At 37.8% G+C, this 18088-nt stretch overlaps 1 protein-coding gene and 1 long non-coding RNA gene across 7 annotated transcripts in view; both read left to right on the forward strand.

The window, feature by feature from the left end:
* The window catches only part of MLLT3 (MLLT3 super elongation complex subunit), a 120450-nt gene that overhangs the window by 75688 nt on the left and 26674 nt on the right, over nt 1–18088 (forward strand). For all 6 annotated transcript variants that reach the window (XR_010994554.1, XM_068176795.1, XM_068176797.1 and 3 more), the window contains one exon: nt 5676–6278. Coding sequence is in view for 5 of the 6 variants with exons in the window: in XM_068176795.1 (XP_068032896.1) it covers nt 5676–6278 (603 nt within the window). In the remaining variant the exon portion in view is untranslated. The remainder of the gene's footprint in view (nt 1–5675; nt 6279–18088) is intronic.
* On the forward strand, nt 14583–15694 carry LOC137465076 (uncharacterized). Its single transcript, XR_010994555.1, has 2 exons — nt 14583–14672; nt 15453–15694. It is a non-coding gene; the product is annotated as an uncharacterized lncRNA (long non-coding RNA).

Below are 18088 nucleotides of genomic sequence, written 5' to 3' on the forward strand. Positions count from 1 at the left end.
ACAAGTTCTTGGAGCTGAAAAGCCTTGAATTTTGGTCTTTAGTGTTTTTGTTCCGGTTGGAATGTAGGAAAGTTCCAGCCAATGTACAAATAGATTTTTGGTTTTGTCATTTGGAGTAACCCCAGTAATGGAACAACTTCAGTGTCCAGATTTCATTTAAATATGCCTCTAGAATAAAAACTGAAGGGAAGTCTTGATAGTTCTTGGACATAAGTTGCTTGTCCCAGATGCAAAACTGTACTCCAGATGTCTGTACTGGGTTACTTCAGGATTTTTCTGCTACAGCAATAGGTCTTTGATGTGCTTGGCCTAGTTTTGGTTTGTTTTGTCTGTGAATACCACAGTTAACTTTGAGGTTAGCTTTAAACTTTGAGTGTGGAAAAACCAGAACCTTATGCTTATCTGTTTGCCACTGCAAAGTACCATATAAACTGTGTGGTTAGATAAGAATTTAAGTAACAACAATAAAACCAGTGCAACAAAATCATATTCTTGGTTTAGCATTCACTTACAAAAAATACAATGCATGAAGTATGAAGTAAGAGACAACGGTCAATTTTCTTTCTGTCACATTCTCTCCTGAAATATGTATTAAATAGAAATGTATATATCTCTGAAGTGATTTTTTTTCCATTTAGTTTAATTGAGATGGTATTAGTGAGCCCCAGTATTTAGATTCCAAAACAAAGCTTTAATCTTGGAAGTACAGATGTTGGGCAGAAATGTATGAAAACTTTTACTTTATGCATTTCTTCAAAATGTAAGAATAGCTGCAGACTGGCTACAGATATTTGTGTTGGTCTAAATCAGTGCTATTGCTATGCCTGTTTGTATTATATAAATATTATATGCACAGAATAGAGAAGCAGCTTGCTTAGGTTTTTCAGAGGGATGATTATGTCTTTTGCCAAGAACTGTAGTATCAGCTGTAGAGAAATGAGATTTATTTTAGAAGCAAAGAAAACAAAAGCTTTTATTCCTGTGTGTGACCAGAAAAAATATAAATTGTTTTATGCTCCCCCAGTTAGCCTTCACTGTTAAACCAGTGAGATTTGTAATTCTCCATCTACTTCTGATACTTCTGATGTCATTGATCATAACAGTATGGTGGGCTGGGTTTTTGTGGGAAGCAGGTAAATTAATCTCCTACCTCAGAATATTTTTGGAGGCTCTCAGAATGTTGTGGTTTTCTTTCTTGTTTTTTTTTTGCTGCCCCCCCTACCCCCACCAAAATCAGCTAATATTTATATTCAGTAATAAACAACAGAGAGTATTCAACAGAGATTTGAATTTGCTTGATGAAGGAATTACTTTTAGATATCTTTCTCCTCTTTTCCTCTTGAGAGCAACAGCCATATTTGAGACTAATTCTAGTCCACTGGCTTAATATGAGCACATTATTTCAATAGGCATAACATTTTTTAATTAGAAATGAAAACAGTGCACATTTTTATCATCACTAGTACTAAATTTGTAGTCTAAACTCAGTACAATAGCCTGACAAGGCTATGCCAGTGTGCTCAATTTAATTACTTCATAAAATATAATGAACTGCCCCTGCCCCTCTGCTTCCCCCATCTCTCCTAAGTGTTCCATTTCTTAGTTAGGTTATTAATGCCTGTCAGCAGTTGAGGTTTGTAATGGTTTCCAGAAGTTACTGCTTATTCAATCTCACATTAAAACAAATTGGGAATTCCATTTTGTGGTGTGAAGTCAGAATCCAGGTCTGTAACATGTACAGTTCAGCATCATTTTTTGCCCTGGTGTTACAGAAGTGTTTTAATCTGCAAATATGTTACCTATTGAGCAGCTTTCACAGTCCATTTGTGTCTCTCAAATTTACAGGACAGTGTACTCTGTGATTTAAACTTAATTTCATGAGCCTGTTAAGAAATACAAAAACACAACAAACAGTTGGTTGCCTTTGCCCAGATTAGTCTATAAAGTGAATTTCTCTCCCAAAACACAAAGTTTCCTAGTTTATAACTTCTAACTCTTAATCCATGCACTTGGGATCCTTAAAAAATAAAGTTACCTAGCTGAGTGTGAGGGTGCTGATCCTTCCTCCTTTGTCACAGTGTGGCATACCCTGTTTCACAGTGGGAAGTGTGAAAGCCTGAGCAGTCCAGCAGGTAGGGAATCAATGTCAAAAGTTGGGCTTTTTTTGATAAGGTGATGTTTTCTGCCTTCCAGATTGGAGGAGTGGTTTATGTAATTCCTGTAAGTTAGAAGATGGTGGTGAAACTGGCACAGATGACGGCTGCAGGAGATAGCAATTTCCAGATGATCATGGCAGCATAATGGCCCATTAGCTTTTCTGGTCACCTGTCCTACCTACAATATGTTCTGTATGCTGCCAGAATGCATCTCGGACTTTAGCATGAGTTGTTTTGGCCGAAATATGAGCAGGAGCTGAGTACAGCAGTCAGAGTAGTATGGGTTTTATTTGCTGATAAAATTTTAGATTTTTTTGTGCTTTCTAAAATACATATTTCGAAGGATACATTAGCCCGTTTCATAGAGCAGTACTATATATCATGAGGTACTCTATGTACATGGTGTTACTTGGCTGAAGATGACATCTGCAGGTATTTTGACATGCTTATGTACCTGTATTATTCTTTTGCACAGTTACACGACATATCAAAGGCTAACATTGATTTGAGCTTCAGTATTTGATGAATACACAAATGTAAGCTACGGTATGCAGGTATATTACCTGTCAAAACCCCACAATCCCAGTTTTTCACGTGAAAAGAATGTTGAGAAAAGTGTGTTTTATTTTACTTAATTTACTCTTATTTCTTGCAACACTTAATAAGGTGGAAAGAAACATTTAAACACACTGTCAGATTCTAATAAATAAGGAAATGGTTTGAAAATGCATTCTAAGTTTTATTAAGATCTTTGCTGGTACATGGTACATGCTGGTACATGGTATAAATATTCAGTGACTATTCATCCCTGTCAGCATCCCAAGTTCATAATCAGGTTTGATATAACTTACTGGTGGATATAATTTGACTTTTAATCCGGTCCTAAAGATTTCATGTTTCTATAGCTGTCTCCTCTGTCATTTTTGGTGTCTTTTTGGGTCATTGCAGAAATTAAATAAGAAAAGATAGTCTTTTTACTTAGAAAATGAACGCAGGTATAAAAGCAATGGGTTGGCTTCCTTTTAAGAAAGGGTAATTTTAAGAGAGGACGTGAGAGGGGTGTATAAATAAGTCTCGTAAGTATGTCACATATTTGTACTATGATTTCTGTGAAAATATCAGCTTCCATGTTGTAAGAGGGTGAAAAAAGTCTGGTTTGAAATTGAAAATACAGATCTCAACTTTCTTTTGGTTTCAATACTACTGTGCCCCAGAACCATTTCCACAGGTCTCATGTGTTGGAAAACCTCTACAATGAGACTCTCCCTCTGAAATGTAAAATATATGTGCTATATATAAAATAATGTGCTATAAGGAGACCAGTAGGAGAGATAATTTCTCTGTCTAGTTTGGTAATTACACATATTTTATTCCTCCCCAGGGCAACACCTCTCTGGAATGATAGAACATGATGTGACACTAGAAGCATTAATAATTAGTTTGTAAGTCAACTTTTGGTGCTGGTCTTGCATCAAAGGAAATAGTAAATTTGTTTTTTTTTAATCTTAAAGAAGAACACCAGGAAAAGTCTTGTGACTGAAGTAAAACATGTCAAGAAGTGCTAAGTGCTTTTTTATTTTTTTTTTTTAATTGCTAGCCTGGGAGTTGAGGAAGTACCTTATGTTTAGACATTCAGATGTCATTATAGTATTGTTCATTGTTGATGCTTCTGGTCAATGTTAATGTTGATATATATGTTATATAAATATATAATTAGTTTACAAAATCTGACACAAAAATATATTTGCAGTACAGATGCAAGAAGCATCTTATAAAAACATGCTACTGAATAATTTATGCAGCACTCTGAGTGTTTCACTAAATAAGACAATGAGAAGGGAAGAACATTTCTAAGTACTTATTTTAGCTAATTATTTCTACCTATTGTTACAGAGGAGAAGCACGATACTGCAGTTTCTGCACATGTTTTATGTAGACATTTCAGGTCCTAGATTATTCAACACTGACTTAGCACATCTTTATTGGACAAGTTATCTATGAACAGGAAGCACATCAGTGGATGTAGTCTCAGTCTTCCTTTCTCTTCTATTTGACACAACTTCCTTTAACATGTAAATTCTGCTTTGTTTACTTGGGTAGATTTTTTTCAGAGCTATTGTACTCTATACATTTTTTAAAATTAGTCGCTCCCTGTGGGGGATGAGTCTGGCCATGTCCTGCTTTGGTCCTTTACTTTTCACTCCACATCTGCAGTTCTGTGTATGTTGTGGGTAAAACGGTGGTTATGTAAAGGTGGAAGGTAAGCTAAATATGTTTTTGTCTCTACAGATCTGTAAATCTGTGGCAGTTTTAGACAGCCAGATACAACACATTTATGTACATGTCTCTTCTAGGTAAAGGAAATCAATGGGTGTATGCAATACACATTAAAGTGTGCTTTATAATGCTTCTAACCAGCCTTGAAGAAAAAGTAAGCAGTGTAAACTTCTTGACCATGAGTTCCTGTAAATTGGAACATCACTTTGCAGATCTGAAGTATACAAATGGACCCTGTCTCGTGTATATATGACATGTGTTTAGTGTTTAAAACAGTGCAGTTAGTCTGCTGGGTGTTTTTGAGATACTGAGAGCCCATCACTGGTAGTTTCCATCAAAGTGGGCAGTGCTAGAACTGTTCTTGTCTTTTAAATATTCCCAGGTATTAGTTCTCTGAAGAAAGGATCCTGTATGACCCATTCTGGATGTTTCCTTTATTGCCAGTTCTAGCTGCAGGTGACCTTTTGCCTTGCCACTTCAACTTTTCAGATTCAACTGAGTGAGGAATGATACTGCTCTGCTCTTTCTGGTTTTGCCTCCCTTGTAGCATGTCTGAGTCACTACCTTCTGAGAAACACTTCTCACTTAAAACAGTTCAATCAAAAAAAAAGTAATTAAAAACTCAGCAGAGACACCAGTATATTCAAAGAAGGCAGCTTTTTCAGCTTTAGGAGGTTTTCCATAAAATGGCAATGACTGTTGTCTGTCCAATCCATTCTTCTGTAGCCAGGCTGGACCCAGGTTTGCTATTGTTTATGAGGAAAAAGATCTGGCAAAAGCTGGAAGATCACAGCAGTGAAATCAAACTTTGCCTGAAATGTCGTCATGTTTCCTCTGACCCTGTAATTCTGTTGACATCATATGGTTCATGTCTTAATTTTTTTGTGATTTTAATTTTCTCATAGGTAATGGTGATGATAAAGATTTCCTAAACAGCCTTTATGTTAACCTTACAATATTTTTTAAAAAGACAGGTATAATGCCTAGGATAAAAACTAGCTTTTGTTGTAACTTTTTGACAAGCAGTGATAACTGCTCATGTTCCACCAGTTTGTAATAGAATGTTTTGACCAAATGTTGGGCTTTCTATCTGTTCTTATATGGTTATTTCTACTCCTGGTTACTTGCCTGCAGTTCCAAGTTTTTAATATGAATCCTATGTCCATATTGTCCCTGCCTTTTGAGGATTTAAGGGTTCTTTCTTTTTATTGTAAAGTAAAATTTTGCATCTCCTCTTTGCAGGACCCAGCTAGGATTCTGAACATAAATAGAAGTAGTAGTAACAGTTTTTCAAAGACCCAGAAGTTAACAAAGGAGCACAAAGAAAAAAATTCTAAAGACTCAAAAGAACAAAAAAGTGCCTTCAAAGAACCTTCCAGGGAACATAACAAATCTTCCAAAGAATCCTCTAAGAAACCCAAAGAAAACAAACCATTAAAAGATGAAAAAATGGTTCCTAAGATGGCCTTCAAGGAACCCAAACCCATGTCCAAGGAACCAAAATCTGAAAACACTCCCATCCTTACCATAACATGTGGGCAGCAGCAAGAAAAGAAGACTCTCACAAAAAGGCCCTCTATGCTGGGCACTGATGAATCTTCTGCAAGAAAAAGAAGAAAACCCAGCTCAGATTCATTATTTAAAACTTTTCCTAGTGCCCCACCACTGATTCTTACTTCTTCAGCTGACAAAAAACAGACAAAAGATAAATCTCAGCTCAAGGTGGGGAGAGTCAAAATTGAAAATGATGCACTGGAAAGGAAGACGCCTACTCTGCCACCCTTTGATGATATTGTAGAACCCAGTGATTCTGACATGGAGGAAAATGTGTCCTCCAAATCTGACGTAAGTGCCTGTTTGGTTTCGCTTAATAATTTACTCAGTGCTGTATTGAGTATTTGTAGTCTGTGGGACAGTGCACCAAATTTGTGTTCTCCCCTTTCCTTTTCCTGTCTATTGGCAGATTGTCCAAACTGAAGGATACTGATGGCCATGTTCAAGCTTATGCGTGTTCTAGTTGAATTGTATTGCCTATTCAGGTCTACTCAATTACTAATTGTCAACATTATGACAAAATGGGAGATACTGATAAACAATATTGCTTTTTTGATGTTCTTTAGAAATTAGTTTCTTTTGAGAGAAAAGGAAATGGATTTAAATGCTTGTATTTCACACTCTAAATCTTTGTTTTCAGGTATTAGATAGTTCAGTAAATCCAGGAAAGGGTTGCAGTTATATCAGAGAGTTACTTATTTTTTTGCTATAAGAGGCAGTTCTGTCAATGATGCCAATTTTGTGGATGAGGAGTAGTTCCTAGAATCTCACTCTCATGAGGAGAATCTATTGCCAAGTAGTAGGCTTACCAAGAAGAAAGACATTTTAATGGAAATTTGCTTTCCTGAAAGTATTTATCTACTGTGCTGTCTCATCTGTTTCAAGTATGATTTGCTCTTTAATTTTATGATTAAAATTAGGATTATAATCATTCTCCTAGCAAACTTTGGTTTTCAGAAGTATCTTTCATAAAGACATGTAGAGAAGGAAAGGTATGTTAGGAGAAACCTTGTTTGGTGGCATTATTTGTGCTTATGGCTAGAGGTGTAGTGTGCATGGTAGAGGAATTCTTCCCAATCTTTCCTGTTAAATTCTCTTGTTTTTCTGTTTTCTGATTTGTGTCTCTGTTACTGCCATGAGATTCATAACCCTGCCTGCCCTCTCTGGAGGGGACAATAAATGCCTTGCTGTGGGGAGGTGTCAGCATTAGATTTTTACTTTGTAGAAACTTCCTGTGAGGGAGAAGGTAATTTACTTCTGAAGTGACTTTTTAATGACTGGTCCTATACGGCATGCAAAGGCTGTTAATTTAGAAGGTGTACAATAGAGTAGGCCCTGCTTTACAGCATGACACAGGAGATACTCTGTGGTTGGAGTGGCATTCTCATTATGGCTTGAAGCTGAACCAGTTTGTCTTCAAACTTGAAAATGTACATATTTGTCAGCCTTGGTGTGAATTATTTTTTCTTGTTTTCAAAAAGCTGAATATTCTATTTTAATTTGTCAGTAGTCTTAAGACATACTATATACCCTTGGCAGAGCAGGCTAATTAAAATAGATTTTTGAGTGCCATAGAGGAGCACATACGCTTTTACTGGCTGCAGCAGTTCTCCATTTTTTTTAAAAGACAGCAGAATTGTGACAAGCAAATTCAATGTAAGTGGAATTCTACAAATGGTTCTGCAGAGGTGTGTGCTGTGTGGCAACTTAAAAATGACTGATGTGTGAAAAATATATGGATGGTAGTTAAAACTAATCCTTTTTAGTTCCTGATAGGTGTTTCTCTCTTTGTTGTCTTGCAATCTCTCTACACTACCAATGGTATAATGGGATCACTTCTGTGTTTTCAATAGGCTGACACAAGTCCACTTCCACAAGTCCATTGTCCATCTGCAGTTGACCTGTAGGACCTAAGGAGTTCCTTAATTCTGCATGAGAGCTAAAAAGCAGATTCAATGTTTTCTAAGTCTGTAAGCCACTGTTACTCAGAGGGCAAATTTTGGAAGTCCTCTCCAAGAGAAGTAAATACGGCTGTTTTGAACTCTTGCTTATTTTAACATTGACATCATGGATCATGGAACACACAGGTCTTCCATGGGAGGGGGCAGTGTGGACCCGGTCTGAATGGGTGAACAGGATGTCTGCCCCTTTTGGACTATGGTCCCTAATAAAATCAGGCTGAGTATGGCTCCAGTCAGTGATGGGATACTATTTAGAAAGTCAGTAATATACTCACCTAAATAAAAACACATCTATGAAACACAGAATAATCCCCGAGGTACTTGAGTCACACAGTTGGCAAGTGCTGTGGTAGAAACAGCTGGGCAGCCTGATTACTGAATATCTGCAGAATTTTACAAGATGTTCCTTCTGCATTTTACCACTTTTAACCAGGGAACCTAATGAAAGGTGACCAAGCAGTGTAACAAGGATAATTCTGTATGTTGGAAGAAATAGTTTGGACTTTTTTGTATGTATTGGGTAAGCTTCTAAGTGTTTCAGGAAGTTTCACAGCTAGATCCATAAAGGGTATATCCAATAAACATACTAAGGAAAAGAAAAAAGTAAGAACTTGCAATGTTACATAGAAAGTAATGGAAGCAAAAATATGACAGTGCTTTTTCTGTACAATTTCAGTAATTTCTTATTTGTCAAGGCTTCGTGATACTGACAAACATAGTTGCCTGAAGCTGCGAAGGATGCTTCTTAAGTGTCATATCCTAGTATAATAATATGCTATAAAATTCAGTCAGTTGTTATTTCTTACTCTGGTACAGTTACAGTAGTGGGTATCATAGCCCTGATGAACAAAGGGAGTATATTTGGTAGTATCCATATTTATTCCTAAATGTCTTCAAGAAAGCAAAACCACTATACCAAATTCAGCACATTTAGGTTAGGTCTAACAAACTACATTACAAATCGGTACCTAAAATAAGATTCTTACAATACTGCAAAAATACTAACTCTGAGTCAGGTACGTTTTTTCTAGTTCAAGTTTTGTTTATGACATTTATGCAAACATAATAATACTGCATTAATGTAATATTCATACACTGTATATAATGAAATTATTAATAATTTTGCTAAGAATTTTGAAGTTTCTTCACTAGTGAGTAAGAGGTACAAATCGGTACCTAAAATAAGATTCTTACAATACTGCAAAAATACTGAGTCAGGTACGTTTTTTCTAGTTCAAGTTTTGTTTATGACATTTATGCAAACATAATAATACTGCATTAATGTAATATTCATACATTGTATATAATGAAATTATTAATAATTTTGCTAAGAATTTTGAAGTTTCTTCACTAGTGAGTAAGAGGTGGTCTCATTCTTAAACACACATGTTCCAAAATGGTGACTGTTCTCTTTACTGATATTGCATATGCATATAGTCATATGCGTAACTTCACATATAAAACATGATAAATTTGTAATACAAGGTGCAATGTAGAATGTAGAACTTATTGTAAAAATAAGTTTTGTACTGTTGCTCTTCACACATAGGATGGTTCTCAGAATTAGATATAGATCATTATCAGTCCTCAATTGTGAAGTATGGGTTCGGGGTTTTAAAATAAGGATTATATTCTGAAAAGTCCCTGTGGTAAAGGAATCTTATAAGCATGATTAAATGGAGGTCTTGTTTCACTGGGATGGTGCTACAGGATGGCAATGCTCCTGCTCCCCTGATTTCTTTGGATATAGCCCGAGTTCAGTGAATTGGGATGGAGTGTGTCATATCAATCAATGGGCTTGAATTTCAGATGAAAAAGTAGAGTGTGCTCAACCCTTTACAGTACAGACATCATATTCTACCTAATTATTAGCATCAGACTTGAAACATGGCCTTTGCCTTCGTGAAGTAGAGGATGTAGAGTTACAGCACCCCCTGAGAGGGGGTGCTTTTTCACGTCATTAAGTGTCTGCCAGTGGTTGATCTTACCTTGAAGCTATCCCTTGAAATTCACCTTTCAGAATCCAGACAGGTTAGCATGCTGTTGTCTCTGGGGTATTTCAGAAAGCTGGACACTGGCCTTTGGTGTCCTGTAGTCAGTCTCTTTTTTGAGCTTCAAATGTCTCTGTAAAATTCAGTGGGAAATATTGGGAATCATACCCTTGCATAGTGATAAACTCTTTGCCCTTGTTTAATAGTCTTTCTATGTGTGACTTAGACCAAGACAATGTATGGTCATTCCTCTGGGGTCTGTTTGCCATACACAGTAGTGTGGTGCACTGCGGTATTTATTTTAATTTTGTTTTTCTGTTGACTCTGAGCTATTGACAAGTGAAACAAGTGTCTGCATTTCTCTTCACGTTGCTTTGTTAAGTATCATTTTTCAAATACATCTGTGAATTAAACTGCATTGGACTTCAGTGTTACTGGTCAACTAGGTGTTGAAAAGAGTATGGGATTTCTTTTGAGTTCATTTGGAAATCACGCATAAAGGCTGAAAAACTATTTTACTGGCTTTAGTATGAAATATGCAAAATAAAGTGAAAGCATACAGATTTATGGTTTTATTGAGGCATAGGCATATTAACACAGTCCACTTCAAAATTCCAAATATTTTGTTTTTAAATTCAATTACAGGATGTTTTAGTTAATGAAAACTCCACCTGTTTGCTTCCTATGTGGGACAGTGCAGCAACATGATAAAAAAAAAGGACTTGACCTTGATTTTGCTGCCAGGCTGAACTATGATGATATTCTTGTAATATTTGTGTGAGCTGCAAGCTGTTGTATGAGATGGAGAAGTACAGAATTTTGGATCTGAGTGAAGCATTTTCTATGATTGGAGCTGCCCCTTTTGAGCTGTGGAGCTATTTCAGAAGGGATGCTCAGATACCTCTTATTTGATAACTGCTGATTTTGCTTGAGTGAGTAAGAAGGAAAAAATGTTACGTGGCTCTTGGTGAAGTTGCTGCAGCAGGAAGGCACAAAAGAGATAAGGCAGATGATACATACCTATTCAGACATTAAATACTCTCCATGTATCTCCAGTTCCAGAGAGATGAATAACAACTCTTTAAGTCTGCCCTGCATGACACTGGTTTCGATTTTTTAGGGAGTCCATGTGAATGGACTGAAGTCTGACAAATTAATTTCTTCTGATGTGATTATTTTGCTCGTGGTATGTATTGGTTTTTTCCCTTCCTGCATTACGTCACTGCATTAGTAATGGTAGTGGCCCTGTGGCATGTCAAAGCCTATAGAAATACAATCTGAGCAGAAGTGTGTGCTAGCAAAATGTGACAGCTCAGGGGTAAGGAGTACAGAGTAGGTAAGCAGAGTACATTAGTAGGTCTTTTGCCTTAAGGAAGAAATCCCGTCTCCTCAGGAAGGCCCTTACGGAACAATGAAAATACAGTAGAGATCACAGGGACTATGCCTTTGTACTTAATTAACTGATTGCATGTCCTAAAGCAGTCTTAGAGTATGAGTACCTTTTTAAAGAAATCTATAAAATGCCACTTTCAATCTGGCACATGATGTAGTAATTTGATGATTGCAAAAGTGGAAGAACATTTTGAAAACCCCCATGGTCTTGTAAAACCTCCAGGCCCTTGTTAGCTGAAAAAGCCTACTTTCTGCCAGAGCTGGGAGCTAAAGTCAGAGCTTTTTCTGGCTTTTCTGGCTTTTCTAAAGCCAGAAGGAACAGTAGTAAGATAGAGCTCCATGTGCTGTTTTCATGTAGTTACAAAAGGTCAAAAAAAAAGATAGATTTTATCTTATTTGTGAAATAAATGTGGCTGTGACTCTCAAGGTGATTAATGGTGCAGAACAGGGTTAATACTGATCATGTGCTTCACTGCAGACTGGGCCTGTGGGTTTGCAACGGTCATATTATTATATTCTTTGCTTTTTGTTTGATAATTAAATGAAGTCTTTCTTCTTCTAGTCTGGGAAATTACACTGGTCTTAAAACCATGCCAGCCACTCATGTGTTATTGTTGGACATGGTACTCCTTTGTCAAGGAGGTAATTCAGAGGTAATTCACAAACAGGTAAATATTATACAGCCTGAGGTGTTTCCTTCCAGGTATATGCTCAGAGAGAAATAGTGGCCAAAGGTAAGCAGACCTCTTCACAGAAGTGGCAGTAGGCACAAGTATGCTCTGTGGCTTTCGGCATCTACTGTAGTATGGCACCATTCAGCTGCTATACTTTGCCTATTTTAATTAGGTGTTACTGTGAAGTGAAAAATGCTTTGTCTTCATTCACAAAAGTTTGGGTGCGTTTTAGGCTGTTCTGTATATGGTGAAATTACTATTGCTGGATGAGGAAGCAGCATGATAGAAAAGTAGAAATCCTCTGGGCAGCAAGCTCAAATGTTAAAGTGAGACAGTTTTGTTACCAGTGTGTGTTTGGAAATCACTGCCTTACAGAAATGCTCAGAATTTAGAAATAAAGCAGTTGAGACAAACTATGTAGATACAATTAAATGTTCAGGTTGGAAAAGTAATCTTGTTAGAGCCATGAAATTTTGTATTCTTGAGGCAAAGTCTGTTGAGTTCTTGTTTAGTTTTAGGCAATGTCACATTTTGACCACAGAATTAACATTAATCATTATTAAGCTGCTAATACAGGCTGCAGTATTTTACTTAATTTGCAAGTACTGGCAAAATCTGCTTCATTGTGACTACTTGTGAATTAACTCAAGTATTTGCATAAATGCAGGTTCAGATTTGGGCCATTTTTTCTGTACTTCAGCACTGGAAACCCTATTTACCTGCTGTTCTGCAGAAAGTAAGGGTTTTAATTGGGTACGTGTAGTGCCAATACTGAAATTGTCTGGGGGGGTGGTTTGTGGCATAAAAAGACCGTCTCATATCCGGTAAAATCATGACAATTTTGAGAGGCCAAGGTGGATTGCAGTCAAAGTAGTAAATTATTAAAGACAGGATATTTTATTTTAATCATAATGAAGTGAGATCTTGATAAGGATTTCATTGCTTTGAAGTTGCTTTATCTATCTACTTATATAAATTATGTTGTGATCCAGAAGAATGGCTGCACGTATTTAAAATAAAATCTAACACCTGATGATTTTCAGCTGGCATTTTATCGACAATAGTTAGATCTATTCAAGGCTTTTATGCCCTTTTATTTTTTATGTGGAACCAGTACCTTTACACTTCTTTTGTGGGGGGCAGAAATGTCATGGTATACTCATGTATTTTTGAAAGTTTGCTGCCAAACTCCACATGAACTTCATTAGATTATTTTGATAATACTTCCCATTCAGAGGCTTGTACTCTGGTGATGACAGACATGAACTCTTCAGGACACACTGTAAGTACACAATTTAATTTTTATATTTAAAAGACTCAATAATCCCCTGAAAAAAAATTTGAATATTTAAATCTTTTAGTCTTTAACTTTTACTAACACAGAATAAAGACTGTTTAAGATCACTGCTGCAGTGAGTGTGTACCCTATCTCATGCCTGTGCATTGCCTGCTGATGAGAGAGGGACTGCTGTTCACAGGGAGGTGAAGAGTCCTGGGGCTGTGCTGCATGTTTGGCACTGCAGAGGAATGCTGCGGGACCCTCTTGGAACAGGCAAGGGATGCTCCTGATGGACATAATTTGCCTGCCCCAGACTCAAGGATGATGGTGCCTGTGTGTTTCTTGCAATACTGAGGTGCACTTGAGCCTGGTAGAGGAAATAAATGAAAGCAGATGTAATCAAGCAGTTTTCTTTCATGCCCTCTGTATGGCAGATGCCTTTCCCTCTTGACAACATTATCCACTCCTTGTCTGCCAGGGAACCACGGCTGTTTAAGGGCAGTGTCATACCTGAAAACTATTTTAATAATATTTTGAGTGTTCATTGAAGGTGGTTTGAGATCACCACATTGGCAGTAGAAAAACTGGTAGATAGCTTAAGAGTGCTAGTATGAATTTGTGTTAACTCTCTGAGTCATTATTCAGTAGTACTGTTTTGGCTTAGTCAATACCTCAGTACAGCTTACATTTTTGTTAGAAAAAGATGTTGCAAAATTAATTACTTCTTGCCTTTTCCTACCAAAACCCAAAGGCCTCTAACCTTTCAGGCTTTCATCCTACCTTGAAAATAGAAATCTTTATGTGCCCAACAGAAATTTGTACTTTGTGCTTCCTTTGTTTTGTGGAGGGACCAAGAAATTTGGTAATTAATGCTCTTTGCCCTAATGAAAATGACAGTCTTTGCACATCTGTAGCACAGTAAGATGGGGCTGCCTGTGTCCAGGACATGTATGTAGGGTTTTTTGAACTATCTTGAGACATGTTACCTGTTATTGCTGTGGCTATCTGAACACAAAGGAATTTCTTACTGTGTACTTAGTGTGTTGCAAGCCATCTGGCAAAGGTGAGGAAATGATGCCCTGTGTTATAGAAAGTAATGTTTCATACAGCAGAGTTAGAAGATAAGGATAAATTGAGCTATTTGCACTTCACAGATTCTGTTTATGTATCCACAGAACTTGTATCATCATCTCAGAGCGACATGAAAAGATACTTTAAAGGCTCCCAAAGGTACTTTAAATAAGTACTTTAAAAATGTACTTTAATAAGTAATACTTGAAAAGGTACTTTAATAAATACCTCATCAGCAGCAGTGCTGTGTTTTATTGCTGAGGTTAACAGGCAGCTCCCCTTGTGCCTGAGCTCCCTGAGGAAAAGATGACTCACATGTCAGGGGATAACCACAACTGAGGTCAGCAGTAACTGGCTCAGTGCCTCAACATTGATTACCCCAGTCAGAAAACTATTGCAAAACTTATGCTGTTTAATACCATACTTGGTGAATAGTCTTGATTAGGACAGAAGTAAATCAAGTGATATTGCTGCTCTGTATGAGGTCATTTTAGGTATTACCTAAATATTTGGAGAAGGTTACATACATATTTTTGTAAGAGATTGTCCTTGTGTGTTATATTTTTGTCTTATGAAACAGAAGCAAAACTCTATTATGTAAAACTCAGATCACACTATCAAAAAGTTTTTTTTAAATCAGAAAAGCAGAGATAAGGAATTTTAAATAAGGATTACTTTTTGTAGTATTATTTTTGTAAAAGTACTTGTGTAGGCAGTTACAGCACGCAGATGTGTCAGCTGTAAAGAGCCAATAAGAAAATAGAAATCTGCTCTATATTTTTTTTCTCAGAGAATCAGTGTTGTATGGTCTGTGTGTATATAATATGGATGATCTTTTGTGAAAACTACTAGACAAGCCCATAGAGCGAGTGCTTAGGAACCATCTTATTAGATGTTTCAGATCTATAGAGAAAAATGTGTGTAGAGCATGTTGTTGCCAAACATGATGTCTAAAGAGCATCGTTAAGTTTACAGAATCACGAGACTGGCTAAAAATTATGACATTTTGAAAAATCATTTGAAGAGTTTTGTTTTGTTTTAGAGACTCGAGAATTTTTGAGGATACAGCATATATTTTTGTATTTTTCTCTCTAAAGCTTTTCACTGAAACTGGAATGTACAGTAAATGAAAGCTGAGTTTTTCAGATAATAATTTAAATTCCAGAAGTTAAGTTTGAGGGAAGAGTAAATACAATGAGGCTTGCTGTGAAACTGACAGGGGCAACAGAGATCTGCACTTGATCTCTCTGGAGTTTATAGTTAAATTTTGAACCGTTTAGTTTTCTAGGACATGAATTCAAGAGCCTGTGCAGAAGGACTTAAGAGAAAAAAAAACAAACCTGTTGTTTTTCCTTCATTTGGGTATGTAATTGCTTGATTTGTGTGATGTCAACAAACTTTCCATATAGTAAAGTTTTAGTGTGGGGTCATGCTGGGAGTGTTCTACAAGTCTGAGCTATGTAAGAATAGAGGGGAACTGTAGTAAATTTGCAAAGTCTCTGAGTACCTGCTGAGAAGACCAAATTTCTAATGTGGAGAAATGCACCATAGTACATAATTATACCTCTAAAAGCAGTTTTACATGTAGATAGTTCTCCAGTTGCTTGTATTGTTAACAGCAGTGTGTGAACTCCTAACATTAGAACCTCAGATCTGGATGAATTTAGGTGATCCACCTTCCTGCTGCCCCATAAGTGACAGCAGACTGTCTGGTTGATTTCCCAAGCAGTGAACTGTGAATGCATTAACACTGTCCTTCTCAGTGGTGACACATAGCATAGGGCACTGTAGATAAAACAGAACAAGAGAAGGGAGTTGGGAAGTCTTAGCTTCCAGCACAGCAGCTGAAGGGGCTGGCCAGAATAACTACCATCAATCTTCTATTGTTATTAATCCCATTAGAGCAGAAGATGTAGAATAGCTCATGAACTGGCAGACCTCATTGAGAGGGCTTTAAACTAGGTTTGAAGGGGGAAGGGGATGCAGCTGGGCTCTCTGGAAGTAGGCCCAAGGGTTGCAAGGCTAAGTAAGGGGTGAAGTCAGTAGCCCAGCTGAGATGCGTGTATACCAATGCACGCAGCTTGGGAAACAAACAAGAAGAGCTGGAGGCCATGGTGTAGCTGCAGAGCTATGATGTAGTTGTCATCACGGAAACATGGTGGGATGACTCACATGGCTGGAGCGCTGCACTGAATGGCTACAAGCTCTTCAGAAGAGACAGGAAAGGAAGAAGAGGTGGAGGGGTGGCCCTTTATATTAAGCAGACTTTTAATGCTGTAGAAATTGAAATTAAGGAAGATGGAGTTGAATGTCTATGGGTAAGAATTAAGGGAAAGTCCAACAAAGCTGACACCCTACTGGGAGTCTGTTACTGTCCACCCAACTAGGAAGAAGAGGTAGATGACTTGTTCTATAAGCAGCTAGGTAATGTTTCACGATCATCAGCCCTTGTTCTTGTGGGTGACTTCAACCTACCAGACATTTGCTGGGAACTTAATACAGCAGTAAAGAGGCAGTCCAGGAAATTCTTAGAGTGTATGGAGGACAACTTTTTGTCACAGTTGGTGGGTGAACCCACCAGGGGAGGGACTATGTTAGATCTGCTGTTTGCAAATAGAGATGGGCTGGTGGGAGATGTGGTGGTTGGAGGTCGCTTGGGGCAGAGTGATCATGAAATAATAGAGTTCTCAATATTTGGTGAAGTCAGGAGGAGCACCAGTAAGACTCTTGCATTGGACTTCCGGAGGGCAGACTTTGGTCTGTTTAGGAGACTTATTCAGAGCGTCCCTTGGGAAGCAGCCCTTAAAAACAAAGGGGTTCAGGAAGGGTGGGCATGCCTCAAAACGAAGATCTTGAGGGCACAGGAACAGACTGTCCCTGTGTGCTGAAAGAAAAGTCAACGGGGTAAACATCCAGCCTGGCTGGGCAAGGAGGTTTTGGAGGAACTTAGGAATAAAAAGAGGATGTATCAGCTTTGGAAGGAGGGTCAGGTCTCTAAGGAAGTATTCAAGAGGGCTGCTAGAGCATGCAGGAAAAAAAATTAGGGAGGCCAAAGCTCAGTTTGAACTTAGAATGGTGACTTCTGTAAGGGATAATAAAAAATGTTTTTACAAATACATTAATGCTAGAAGAAAGGGTAAGACCAGCCTTTGTTCTTTACTGGACAAGGGAGGGAACTTAGTATTTGCAGATGAGGAGAATGCAGAAGTGCTTAATGCCTACTTTACCTCAGTTTTTAGTGGGAAGATGACTTGCCTTCAAGACATCTGTCCACCTGGGCTGGTTGATGGTGTCAGGGAGCAGAATGGTCCCCCCATTATCCAAGAGGAGGCAGTCAAAGAACTACTGAAATGCTTGGATGTTCATAAATCTATGGGACCTGACAGGATCCACCCCAGGGTAATGAGAGAGCTGGCAGATGAGCTTACAAAGCCACTCTCCATCATGTACCAACAGTCCTGGCTCACTGGTGAGGTTCCGGATGACTGGAAGCTGGCCAATGTAACACCCTTTCACAAAAAGGGTGTAAAGGAGGATCCTGGTAATTATAGACCCATCAGCCTGACCTCAGTACCTGAGAAAATAATGGAACAGTTTATATTAAGTGCCATCACCCAGTATTTACAGGATGGCCAGGGTATCAGACCCAATCAGCATGGGTTTAGGAGGGGTAGGTCATGTTTAACCAACCTGGTCACCTTTTATGACCAGGTAACCTGCCTAGTAGATGCAG

Source organism: Anomalospiza imberbis, chromosome Z (genome assembly GCF_031753505.1).
Source record: "Anomalospiza imberbis isolate Cuckoo-Finch-1a 21T00152 chromosome Z, ASM3175350v1, whole genome shotgun sequence".
NCBI lineage: Eukaryota > Metazoa > Chordata > Aves > Passeriformes > Viduidae > Anomalospiza > Anomalospiza imberbis.